Source organism: Thamnophis elegans, chromosome 13 (genome assembly GCF_009769535.1).
Source record: "Thamnophis elegans isolate rThaEle1 chromosome 13, rThaEle1.pri, whole genome shotgun sequence".
Lineage (NCBI taxonomy): Eukaryota > Metazoa > Chordata > Lepidosauria > Squamata > Colubridae > Thamnophis > Thamnophis elegans.
This window is the reverse complement of record NC_045553.1, coordinates 17,730,865-17,744,837: the sequence shown is the minus strand read 5'-3', so window position 1 is coordinate 17,744,837 and position 13,973 is coordinate 17,730,865. Positions and strand designations below refer to the sequence as shown.

At 43.2% G+C, this 13,973-nt stretch overlaps 1 protein-coding gene across 2 annotated transcripts in view; it reads right to left on the bottom strand.

Annotated features, from left to right (window-relative positions):
- SPECC1L (sperm antigen with calponin homology and coiled-coil domains 1 like) overlaps positions 1–13,973 on the bottom strand; it is a 71,500-nt gene that overhangs the window by 48,250 nt on the left and 9,277 nt on the right. For both annotated transcript variants that reach the window (XM_032229124.1, XM_032229125.1), the window contains exons 3-5: positions 7,828–7,987; positions 3,857–5,490; positions 2,605–2,812 (exon numbers count right to left, since the gene is read on the bottom strand). In XM_032229124.1, coding sequence (XP_032085015.1) covers positions 2,605–2,812; positions 3,857–5,490; positions 7,828–7,987 — 2,002 coding nt within the window. The remainder of the gene's footprint in view (positions 1–2,604; positions 2,813–3,856; positions 5,491–7,827; positions 7,988–13,973) is intronic.

Genomic DNA, 13,973 nt, shown 5'->3' with positions numbered 1-13,973 from the left:
GCCAAGGGGAGGGGATTAACCTATACATGATATTCATTGCTTTCGCGCCCAATTAACCAGACTCAGCTTTGCTTTGCTACTATTCATTTGTAATTAGTAATAGTACACTTAATTTCAAACAAATGGAGTTGAGTGGTTTCTTTCCTGATTATTAAATGAAGCAGCACCCGACAATTTAGAATTGAAGGATGATAGTAGAAATTACGTGCTAGTAAAACTAAAAATGGAAATGAAATATAATTACTAGGAATAATGCTGTTATGTTTATTGGCATTGAACTGTATGACACACAGGAATCAAACCATCCCACAATGAGATGTATAAAAATAAAAAAATATTAAAAAAATAATAATTGTGAATGGCCCACCCTGAGTCTGTCGTCATATCTTCCCCAGCCCATCATGGTTTCAATTCAGGCCCCCATCCAGACAACCTGTAATGGTATGTGGAACAGCTTTGGGAGACAAAAGGAAAACCTGCAGCTCTGATAAGAGGTAGCTCAATCTCTAAATGGGAAAGCCTTTTAGAAGGGACCCTCCCTATTTTTCCAGAGATTAAAAGGAGAGGAGGGAAACTTGCGGGGTTCTGTTAATGTAATCTCACCATAAAGTAGGATTAGTTCATCTGGGTGTGTTTCTTGTTTGGACTCCCACGCAAGGCTGACACAACCCAGGGAACTGGACCCGTCCTCTTATTTTCATGCACTACACTCATTCTACCAGTGTTAGCCACCTTGGGTGGTCACTTCCCCAGAATAGGCTGGTTAATTACATACACAATAAGCATTCCTTCCAACCACCCATCTTTCCTTGCCTGCCTATCAAACTAAATATTCTCCGCAATCTTCCTCAAATATCTCAGGCTGGGAAGTGCCCATCAACCCTACCAGATATCTCTCCTTCTGGTCCCTTCCTTTTTCTCAGGGGGTGCCCTCACCAACCCTCTCCAATGCTTCCTGGAGAGCACAATACAGAAAGCATCTTACATATTCTTCCCAGTCAAGCAAAGACTACGTACCTCTCTCCACATCACTTATCAGCACTCCACAGTCTTCTTATCCAGACTCTGGGCCATCCATCCATCCCTGCCTCTCAGTTTCATTTCAGGCCGGAGCCTGCAAGCTCAAAGCTGCACTCTCTCTCCCTTCCACTTTTGTAGCACTTTGGACAATAATGTCCGACTTTCCCTGGCAGATTCTAAGAATGCTTGCTGGCAGTGTTGCCTCCGTAAATCATGTGTCATAGGTCGTCCTTCAACTGCCTGGAGGCCAGTTCTCCTTACGATGCCTCACTGAGCATGGAGTGCCCAGGGTTCCAGAGTTCCTTTTCTGTCCAAATGGCTTCTCTAAAATGTCTGACATCTCTTCCCCACCATCTTCCTTCACCCTCACCCTCTGCTACTTCCCTAACCCCAATTATCACCATTTTGACCCATGTCAAATGTCCTGATTTCACCTTTCACTTCCCACATCCCCTCCCATTGAAAAGCCTATAATCCATTTTATCCAAAATTACCTGCATTCCATATCCCACTGCCCCAAGTAAATTTCAAATCTCTAATCTTAACACTAAAGCTCTCCCAAGACAATATTTTCTACAATGCCATATTAAAATAATTGGGGTTTTGTTGATAAAACCTTAGTCCGCTTAAAAACTGTTTTCAAATCCATTCCCTTACTCTATTTTAATATTTCAAAATGTGAAGCATAATATTGCCTCTATTCAAAGTGCAGGTTAATAATTCCCATATTTATAAAATCTTGATTTCATAAACATCATTGCCATCTCTATTTTATTTGCATCTATGCTGCATTTCTTCACAAATGAAATGAAATATATAATATATCTACAGATTTGATCATACATTTTCTTTATTTAAAATATCTCTCTCTCCCCCCCCCTCCCTCCCTCCCTCTCTCTCTCTCTCTCTCTCTCTCATGACACCCTGATATTTAAAGCACAGTGGATTAGAAGATACTACATCCAGAAGATCTGCATTTATTTGAAAAGTCTCCTAGATAATTTAATTCAAGTAGGTTATATGCATCTTGCTTTTATATTTTCACTATAGTGTAAATAAAAGTTTTTAAAAAGAAAAAAGTCTGTAAATAATTCTGTATTAAATGGCAGCAAGCTATTGAAAGAGATCTTCTTCCAAGGCCCCTTCTTGGATAAAGTCATATGAAATCAACCAAAAAAGCAATAAAAATTAATTACAATTTGTACAACTACAATCCCACAATCAATCTCAACTGTGCCAAGGAAGATCCAACCGCCGAAGAGGGCTGATGGATCTGCCCTCCCCATCCAGATCACAAAACATCTCTCTAGTAACCCTTTTTCTAAAAGAGAAAGCTGTTCATGAAAATGCTGCATTGTCACAATCAAACTAATTCAAATTCAGGCATCATGGTCAAACTGGGGACATCTACTGTATTTCCCCACTAGAAAATAACAACACTAACAAAAATGAAAGTATTGGAAGGACAGAATTCATTTTCTTATTGTTTTTGCGGTGCTTTAATTGTTGTAAGAACTTGACACCCCCCCCCCCCCGAAGAAAAACAACTGCAAAAGTCCCAGGGAAAGCCCAGAGGATACTTACTCTCCAAGTCAGTAATGATGAGGTTGTCGTGGAGTTTCACTGCTCGATGCTGCTCTACTTCGTCCTCCAGTTCAAATATGGTTTCTTTCATGTCACTCCTTTCTGTCTCCTTCTCCTCCAAATCTGTGCGTATTTTCTCTAAGGTCATGTTCAGATCCTCAATTTGCTTTTTGGCTTCTTCTCGGAAAGCTCTGTACTCATCTTCTATCTGGTTTAAGATAAATGGCCAGACTCTAATTGCTTCTTCCAAACAGATTTCAACACTTGCGTCCAGGATTAAATTTGTATTACACATTGCAGAATGCCAACTATCTCGGCTGAAGTCTCCCTATACGCTGTCATGCTAGATATTGCAATAACCGAATCAGTAAAGAGGTATTAACTTCCTATCAACGTGAGAACCCGAATCTCTCCAGCTTGGCCTCCTGTCTTCATTAGGCCTTCCGAGGTGTCAGCCTGACAATACCAATAGCACTTAGACTTATACACTGCTTCACAGTGCTTTATAATTGTCTCCAAGCAGTCAGCCTCTTGCCCCACAACAATCTGAGTCCTCATTTGACCCACCTCGGAAGGATGGAAGGCTGAGTCAACCTTGAGCCTGGTGAGATTCAAACTGCCCAATTGCAGGCAGCCAGCAAGTAGCAGAAGTAGCCTGCAAAACTGCACTCTAACTATTGCACCACCACGGCTGTTATCCTTTGCCAGTTGCCTGAGAACCCTTTGAACAAGAGCAGTCTTTCTTAACCTTAGTAACTTGAAGATGTGTGGACTGCAACTCCCAGAATTCCCCAGTCATCCTTGCACTCAGCCTTCCTGAGTTGAAGTCCACACACCTTCAAGCTGCGAATCATGTATGCTCCCTGATGTGGAAAACACAACTATGGTTAGTTCCAATATTTATCCAGGCCAATGTACTTATCATGCTACTGAAAAACGTTTCATCACCACTGGACACATCTATGCTTGTATACCTACTCAAAGCTCAGAGCTGAAACATAAGGATGGCACTCCTACCTTTATTATTCTGAGGGAAAGTGAGGCTTAACCTTGAAATGAATGGTCCTGAAGCAGGATCTGTCCAGGGGCTGAGCAGCTCAGCAACTAGCCCTAGGTATTTAAGGGAGAACCAAAGGACAGGTCCGGGAGGTCATATATGTGGCTCACAGAAGCTTCCAAGTAATTTGTCTGCCTCCCACTTTCAACACACCTGGGAAAGCCTTCCTATTCAATGACACTTTTGGACCTTTACCTTTGCAATGGCATCTTGGAGACGGTTGGCATCATTATGTGTCCGAGCAAGCTCTTCCTGTAAGTTGCCAGCTAACGTCTCTGCTTTCTCTTTGTCAAGCCTGACACTCTCTAGCAAGTCCTGGATGTCTGACTTATCACCCGAGTTGTGTATAGAATAGAGCTCAGCAACTTTCTGCCTCTCGTGTTCCAGCTGTGCTTTTAACCGGTTCATCTCAATTTGGTCACTGGAGACAGTAGCTTTGTACTCATCCAAGGTAGCCGCCAGGGTGGCCTTGCTTTTCTGCTCTGAGTCAAGAATTCGCTCCATGTGGTGATTCCGTTCCTTCAATGCCCCGATCATCTCTTGGGCTTCCTTATTGTCTTGTTCAGCCATCTTCAAAGTGTTGCTCAGATGCTGCTGGACACCCAGAAGCTGCTCTCTTTCAAAACGTGCATTCTCTGCAAGGTCCATAAAACGTTGCTCTAGCTCCAGGTAGCGTCCACTTTTCATGTCTTCATCAATAACATAGGATATATGATGCTCGTCTAAAAGAGAGCGGAAATACTCAATTTGTCGACTAAAGTGTTCCAACTTATCACTTTGCTGGCACAAAGATTCCATGAGGATAACCTTTTCCTCTCCAAGCCTTTCATTCTCACTGTTCAACTCCTGGGAAATTTGCTGTAAATCTGCAAGTTCCTGAAGAGTTGCTTGAAGTTCTTCTGCTGTGCTGTGTTGATTCTCTTCCATCTGATGAATCCGTTCTGTCAAACAAGCCACGGACACTTCGCTGGCATTGCCACTGCTCCCTTTTCTTGAGGTCTCTATGCTTGGCAATCCTTCCGACTCTGAAGACGAGGGAGCATCTAAAGCATCGTCACTGGAAGTGAGTGGCTGATACACTTCACTACACTCACTATCTAGATTATCCATGGAGTTGCTGTGCTGATTGTCCATCAAAGTATTCTCGTCCTGACTTAAAAGATCTTCCATGGAACCAGGAGCGGAACCTTCCACCGAAGAAGTAAGAGTTCCTCCACCATCGCTGTGGCTTCCAGTTGTTATTTCTGGGCTCAGAGATTGGTAGCCAAACAGCTTTTCGGAATTATCCAACCTTTGCTCTAGAGAAAAACCCAAGGCATTTAATCTATCTTTTAACATCCGGTTTTCATTCTTCAGCTGATTCAGCTCCTCTTGTATGGCAGAGTTTTGCTCTTGCAAATGCAGCAGTGTGGATTCCACATCAGTCGGCTGGTGGATCACAATTGTTTCTTTATCCTCAGATTTTTCATCACCCTCAAACGGATCTTCATGAAGGCCCAGCTGAGCACGCATCTCTCTTAGTTCATTCCTTAAGTGGAGGATCTCAACGTCTTTTGTTTTGGCTAGCATCAGGAGATCTTTCACTTTTGCCTCTAGAACAGATTTATCACTGATCTGATTGTCTGACTTTGACTTGCTCATGCGGAGATCAGAATCCTGACTGGCACGGCTACGGGAACGTTTTGCAAGAAGGACATCGCTGTTCGACTGACCAGTCAGGGGCAGTTTTTTGCTTTGTGTTGGTCGCGAACGGTCACGAATTCTTTCCCGAGAAGAGCTGGATTCCTTATTTCCAGATGAAGTGCTACGCTTAGCTGAAGAATTTGTACCTGTGTTGTTTTAAAAAAAATAAATTAAAAATGAATTAAATTGGTAGGTAAAGACACAATTCTGTAAAAGGTAAAGTATTTGTTTCAGGAATACGAGACTATAAATTCTAATGCACATATTTGAAAGTTAATGATTGAAAACAATTGTTTGTAGCAACATACAAAATAAAAATAATCATACCACAATAAGCCATAAAAGTTAATGCTGAGTAGCTACATATACTACAAATAGGAGAAACAAAAACGCAGTGGGTCAGTGATAAGTCTCTGAGAAAGTTTCATATCCAGATGACCAAAATGGAGCTCTTCATTTTTCCAGTTGCACTAATGGTCTGTATTCCGCTTGCAGTCAAAGACTGTACCAAGGTCTTCCTTTCACAAGCACAATTGTTTACTTCTTCTTCTCCAAAACCAGAATTCAAAATAATTTTGTAGTTCTGGCATGGAAAGTAAGCAGTAATTTCTGTTTGCTAATTTGTTTGCATGTCATGTTATATACAGCTAACAAGTTATAGTCAGCAGTAAACATTTAAAAAATATAACAAATGCACAAGCAGGTAATCCGTTCATGATCCTGGGTAATTGAATATGAACTAAACATGTCCTGATTAACATGTCATATAGGCCATGACATATGAACAGGCCCCATTTGAGCTGAGCTGGATTCATTTCATTGAGACCCAGCCATGCAGATTTCTTAGGAATAACGGCATGATTGGCCATTGACTTTTCCCATTTTTTTAAACTTGTCGATCTAGTCAAACTGAAATTACATGGTGGTCTCCCATGTCTGCTTAGGTTCTGAGCCCAGAGAAGGTCAACTGGGCACCACTAGCTGTAAATGAGCATTAGCACTGTGCAGTGTCTATGTAGATTCTCAGTCATCTAGGTCATAAGGTGCTTTTTCAAGAGGCAACTGGACTTTCTGGTTTTTTTTGAAGATTTCCCTTCTCATCCAAGAAGCTTCTTCAGCTCTGACTGGATGGTGGGGAATGGAAGGATTTATACTCCTTACAGACCACTGGACATTTGCATTCTTTTCGTTGTTAAGGTCACCTGGAGATTTATCTGTGTCATCAGGATCAAACACGGAAGAGGTAGAAACCAAAGCCTTAGAATTCTTCACAGGAATTCCACCCACTCACTAGGATAGGTATGTGGAGGATACTTGGGTCAAGATCAAAACACAGGAATTGGAAGCGTTCACCAAACATATCAACTCTGTGGACAGATACATCCAATTCACACGGGAAGATGTTAAGGAAAATAGTTTGGCCTTCCTGGACTGTGCACACATTAAGGAAGAGAGAAGCCTTGACACTTAAGTTTACAGAAAACCCACCCACACAGATCAATATTTACATTTTGAATCCCACCACCCACTGGAACACAAAATGGGAGTCAGCAGAGCCCTACACCACCGAGCTGAAGGCCTCCCTACTAGCAAAAATGGGAAAGAAAAAGAATGAAATGCATTAAGGAAGCTATCCCAAGTGGGCCTTCATCAAATCTCCAAAAAGACCCTACAGGAGCTCCTCCATGACACATAATGAGGAAAACAATAAACAAAGCAACATTGTCATTCCGTAGGTTGCAGGCATATCGGAAAAGCTCAAGAGGATCTTCAGTCAACATAACATTCATGCACACTTCAAACCCAAGAATATACTAAGGCAGAAGATCGTCCACCCCAAGTATAAAACACCCAGACAGAAACTGAGCAACGTGGTATATTCAGTACAATGCAGTGAGCCATGTGCAGATTTGTACATTGGGGAAACAAAATAACTACTCTATAAGTGCATGGCACAACATAGGAGAACAAACCCATCAGGACTAGATTCAGCAGTCCACAAATGCCACTCTTTTGAAGACAGCAAAGTCCACATTTTGAACAGAGAGAATCGCTGATTTGAAAGAGGGGTCAAAGAGGCATTTATGTCCAACCTGAACAGCCCTCTCTCAACAGAAGGGGAGGGATAGGACATCATCTATCTCCAGTCTACAACAACAGTCCTTTTAACAGTTCCAAGAAGGCTCCACACCCATTTCCACCACTCAGGTGACCCTGATGAGAGATAAACCTCCAGCTGGCCTTAACACCTCCCGAAAAGAATGCAAATGTCCAGCTGTCTCCAAAGAGTATAAATCCTTCCATATCCCACCATCCAGTCAGAGCTGAAGAAGCTTCTTGGACGAGAAGTGAAAAGTCTTCAAAGAAAAGCCAGAAAGTCCAGTTGCCTCTTGAAGAAACACCTCTGGGATAGCACCGTGCAGCCAACGTCCCTTGCTTGTCAAGCCCCAGTGGCCTTAAGAAAAAGATCTTTGCATCTGTACCTGCAGTGGACTTTGATTTACTCTCCGCAGGATTCATGATGGTGTTCCCTGCAGCAGAAGGGGCTGTTGAGGTAGGAATACTCTTCTTGCCCCCTTTGACCCCGTTGCTGACGTTCATCCCTCCAGCCATTCCAGTTAAAAGATCATCGTTGCTCTTTGTCTGCAGGACAGGGGCAAAGCCACACATTAAGAGTGTCTGGCCGGAAGCTCAAACTTTTTTTTTAACTACAGGCACCTATGCCAAGAGTCAAATTTCTGAGAAATGGATAGCATATGATAAATAAAAATAAATGTAAAAGATTTGGAATTAAAATATAATTAGTTACAACAACAACAATAATAATAATAATACCAGGTGATAGCAGGGTCGCTGAGAAGGAACATGAAAAAATCACAAAATACCAGGACTTAAAAATTGAAATTCAACGACTATGGCACAAACCAGCAGTGGTAATTCCAGTGGTAATTGGCACATTGGGTGCTATTCCAAAAGCACTGGAATTACATTTAAAACAATTAAAAATTGACAAAATCATCATCAGTCAAATGCAAAAAGCCGCACTGCTTGGATCTGCACGCATATTACGAAAATACGTTACAACGTCCTAGGCCCCTGGATGGGGCCCGACTAGTAACCAATGCCAAATCCGGCGAAACAACTGGCCGTTGTGATACAATTGTATAATAATAATAAAAAAAAACAACCAGCATTCCTGCATATAAAACATAGCTGAATCCTCTTCCCTGAAGGGAAAGAATGGCACACTTTTCAATGCATCAGAGGTTCAACTGAGCAGAATTTCCTTCCTATACAGGCAGTCCTCCACTTACGACCATTCAGTGACTGTTACAACAGCATTGAAAAAAGTGACGTATGACCAGTTTTCACACGATCGTTGCAGCATCTCCATGGTCATATGATCACGATTGTCTTTTAATCTGCATGAAAATCTTTTGTCTGGTTTCTTGTCATGATCAGGTGAGAACATTTCCATTTATCTATCGCAAAAAGGCAGACTAAAAAAAAAAAAAAATCACAGCAACACAATGGAACAAACTTCTCATCCTTTTCATGGAGGGTCCACTCTCATCCTTAACAGACCTACCTAGATTAAGCATTCCTTCTCACCATCTGCATTTCTACCATATGTTTTTTTTTCTTTTAAAGTTAAGTAGATTAATTACAGACATGCTGCGTAGGTAAGAACAGTCTATTAAGGAACTAAATAGGTCAAATTGTAAAAAGAGCTTCATGATTCAGCCTGCAAAAATCCACCCCGAAAATGGTGACCAGCCTGGCTCACCCTCTTGGCTTCCAAATGCAGCCGGGAAGAAGCTCCTCCCACTTTCAGAGGGCGACGTCACTATAGGGCGGTGTCAGTACTTCAAGAAAGCACACAGCAGAAATGCAAATTATTTTTTAAAAAGTAACTACAACTCCAGGGATGTCAGAGACAACTATATGGGAGACATGTAAAGCTTATGAGAGGAATCTGAGCTGGGCTTGCTGCAAATCAGAAAAAAGGCCATAATAGATGTAAATCACAATTAAAAGAGATTTGTAAAAGCAGTCTAGATGCACAAGCATTGAAAGAATTAAGTAAAGTTAAACAACAATTAATTTAGTGGAAATGACAAAATTTCAAAAGAAGATAAAACATGTCAAATAAAACCATTTTGAAATTGCGAACAAACCAAACTCTGGCATATCAAGAGAAGAGAGGGGAAAAAAAAAAGAGAAGAGAGGAAGAAGGTGGAGGAGGGGGAGGGGAATGTACTACGAGATACAATACTGGAAATTTAAAAAAATACAATTTTTTAAAAAAGTAATTATATGCCAGGCATAACACCGAAGAAACTAATTTGAAGACATATACAGGTAGTCCTTGACTTGCGACAGCAATTGAGACCAGAATTTCAATCACTAAGCAATGCAGTCATAAAGCACACCTGTATCGCTTAGTGACGGCAAACCCACCATTAACAAAATGGTTTCACTAGGCAACTTCCTGCTTGCTTCCCACAACCAACTCAGTAGTTCTCAAGCAGGTGGAGAGGGAGGCTGATGCCAGGTGGGGTTGGAGGAGGAGGAGGAGGGGGCAGGGGTGGGGTTGTGGGAATGGCTGGCAGGGTGGGAGGGGAGAAAGGCTGCGGGGTTTCCCCAGGGACTTGTCATCTTCCCTGCCAGCTTTTCCATTGACTTTCTGTGGAAGTCAGCAGTGAAAGTCGCACATGCCGATCACATGATCATGGGCTGTTGCAACCGGTCATAAGCGCGAGCTCAGATTGTGATCATGTGACTGCAGGGATGCTAGGACAGCTGGAACTCCAAAGACACATTCTACCCACCATTTCTTTAGTGCCTCTGGAATGTCGAATGGTTGCTGAAAATATGATCCTAATTCAAGGATTACTTGCGCTGAAAACTCAGAAAGCTTGCACTGATTTTACTGCTGAGCTGCTCTAAACATAGAAGGAAAGAAATATTAAGCTTCTTCCTTAGATAAAGATAATGATTTCCCTCTACAGTGCCCACAAACTGCCATGCATCAAAAAATGAAGAGTTCCACAACTAGTTAAACAGGTTCCACCAGTGTATAGTAAAAGGAGTTTTTGTTGAGAAAAAACTGAATGGGCGAAAATGTTATTTTCTACCCAGTAAACCAGCTTATTCAAATCACTTTTGCTTCTAGTTCTTTTACTTCCCAAGTCAGGGTAGTCTCCTTAAAACTTGTCAGTTTGACAGACATTTAACAAATAACTATAACAGGTATGTGAATTATAATGCTGTGCTTTTAATTAACTCACATCATTCTACTTTATTATTATTGTTAGCTGCTGGGACTCTTAACAGATCCAGTGGTATGCAAATAAACCATAAGCCTTCAACCCTAGTTATTATTTGCTACACAGACTTATAATTACTATACATGAATCTTTAATGATCATTCAACAGAGAGAGGCCTGAATTAATGAGTGCAGGCAGCCCCATTCAACCAAGTAAATAAGGTACAAATGTGAAATGTGAAGCAGTGGCCAGAGCAGCTCGGTTCCTCCTGGGCAAGGAGAGGCCACGGGGATAACTGCAGGGCTGTGCTGAGAACTATTCTAGCCATCAACTGGATAAATCGCTCAGATTTGTTCAGAGTTGGAATCTGACTGTACCGGTCTTTTGCAATTGCCTGAGGCACAGCCTGGCTCAGTTATCGGGAAGAGTTCAACCTACTGGCCCCGATGTTCCTGATGTCAGTCTGAGAACCGAACAGGGTTCTTGGGACTATGTGTTCAACCACCGGTATTTCAGTTCTGTGTTCCTCCTGGTTGATCAAGATCTTCTGGGAGGCGAGGGACCCTCTGCTGGAGGGTATGGTCCCATCTGCCTTGAAGCCCCATAATGGACCCAATAGATCTGACCTTTTTGTACAGTCTTCAACATTCCCTTCTTAGAGAAGGTTGTTGGTTTATAGCTCCAAAGGTCCCTGAAAGCAATAGATTATATGGACTCTTCAGTCAGGAATCAGCCCAGGGACAATACTGAAAGGGCACTGATCACACTGGATAATCTTGAGCAGGCTCAGGATAGCGTGTGTGTCCATCCTGGTCCTGTGCTCTGGGGCTCTACTTCCTCACCACATTCACTTTGAAATGGTAAACGGTTTCCTCCTTGAACAGGGGGTTGGACTGGAAGACCTCCAAGGTACTTTCCAATTCTGCTATTACCATTCCTATGTCAACCCTGAAGCTGACCTGACTGAGACCATATTGAGACCAGCACTGACATACTGGAGAAGAGGGACTGGGGGAGGGGGGGCAAATAGAGATAGTTGGGCTGTTGTAGTCAAAACAAAAATACTTTCTCTTGGGAACCAAGGACATTTCTGCAGGTGCTCAGAAGGAGGAACTGGGGTCACCTAGCAACGGGACAGTATTCTGATTGGACCATGTGATCGATTGTTTTGAAAAAGTGACAAACTTTTACTTTTCATTAGGTGAATATCGCAAGAATAGTCAGTTGGTTTTCACCAGCCTCAGCCAATATGACATACCTAATAAAATCATTCTTTGAGGAATCCACCTGCCTCAGAGAATTTTGTTTGCTATGAGTACGCTACTTGGAACCCTGACATCCTATTTGATACACAGTTGTATCCTTCTTGGCTGACCAAGCAACATTGCCAAGGCCCAGGCTGTGAGGGGCGGGATATGAAATTAGCTTTGGCTGAACTCTGGCAAGCGGCAGCGGTGGGTTTAAAGCCCCCCACGGGGGATATCCCATCTCCGACTCTGCCTGTGGCTACACTTCTCCAGTCAGAATCAGTGGACAACCTGAAGGTCCTCTTGGTTCCTGCTCACGGGCGAGTAGCAGCCATGGCTGGGGGTGCCTTTGCACAGCTTGGCTTGTGCACCAGTTTCTGGCTCATAAGGCTCATGCCATAGTCACCTCCCAATTGGATTACTGCAATGACCTCTACATGGGGCTGCCCTTGAAGATCATTTGGAAGCTGCTACTGGTCCAGAATGCAACAGCGCAAGTAGTTTTTGATACCTCTTGCTACATCCATCTAACATCTCTGCAAGCCGTGCTGGCTCACAGAAAGCTTCCAGGTGCGATTCAAGGCAGTTGTAATCTATAAAATCCTGTGTGGACAAACCCAACCCTAACCACTTTTAGTTGAGTTGAGTTGATTATATTTCTATGCCGCCCTATTCCCCAGAGGGGACTCAGGGCGGCTCACAACCAAGTCGGGGGTGGGGTGGGGTGTACAAATAAGAAAAAAAGAACATGAACAAAACAATACCACAATTTAAAACACTCAGCAACCATACCATTTGAGGGGGGACAAAAAACTCATTAGCCCCAGGCCTGTCGGAACAGCCAGGTTTTAAGGGCTTTGCGGAAGGCCTGGAGGGTGGTGAGGGTCCGAATCTCCATGGGGAGCTCGTTCCAAAGGGCTGGAGCAGCCACAGAGAAGGCCCTCCTCCGGGTGGTCGCCAGTCGGCATTGGCCAGCGGATGGAATTCGGAGGAGGCCTAATCTGTGGGATCTAATCGGTCTATTGGAGGTAATTGGCAGTAGGCGGTCTCTTTATTAGAATATTTGTAGTCACAAGTCTGAATATATTTCCCCTCCTGCCTTGTATTGTCATATGAATTGGGAATGGAAGGCTGGTTTCATAAATCTCTACCTTGGTAGGAACTAAAGTTTATGTTTATCTGTTTATTGCCTTGGTAGTAGAACTTTGCTCTTTCCCAAAACTACTCTCTCCTTTCTAGAGTAGGGCTGCCTTTCTCCCATGGTTTCTGCTTGTGGCACTGAGTGGGGCAAGCAATGGGGCGTGGTTTGGGTCCCCTCCATTTAAAATATGTCATCCTGTTGGACACAGAAATCATGTTTTTTCTGTGGCAGCACTTGCCTTATGGATCAGCATCCCCTACAGATACAGGTAGCCCTGACTCAGTTAGCCTTTCACAAGACACTGAGACTCTGGCTTGTTTCCCAGGTATTTGGATCAGGAGTTCAGAGCTCCCTTGTTTTTTATGGTTGCATTGCACTATTTACCTTGGGCATCATAGGCAATTATTCGTAACTGCTATGTTTTTAATCCCCTTCATGGATTACTGCCTTGTCGTGGCGAAGGGGCTTGCGTAGCTCAATGAAGCTGTGAGCTATGCTGTGCAGGGCCACCCAAGACGGACAGGTCATAGCAGAGGGCTCTGACAAAACGTGATCCACTGGAGAAGGGAATGGCAACCCACTCCAGTATCTTTGCCATTAAAACCCCATGGACAGCATTGTCCATGGGGTCGCGATGGGTCAGACACAACTTCGCAGCTAAAAATGTTTAATATTTTTTTATGACCTTCAGATCAGGAACACAGTAGGGTGCACGATTGCTGTAGGGGGATGCTGCAAATGGGGCCTAGGGAATGTGGTGTGGGTCACAAGTGGGGGTGGGGGCTTCAGGCACTACTTGCTATGGACTGGGTCTCCTCATTGGCATTGCTTGTGAAAAGCAGCAGGATGACTGCAACCACAGCAGGTGCAAGCTGGTTGCTAAGTACCCAATTGGCCCTCCCTGCCTGGGGAGTGCTGCCACAGCCAGAACCTAAAGCACCAATTGTAAAAACCACTTGTTGAATGCCAT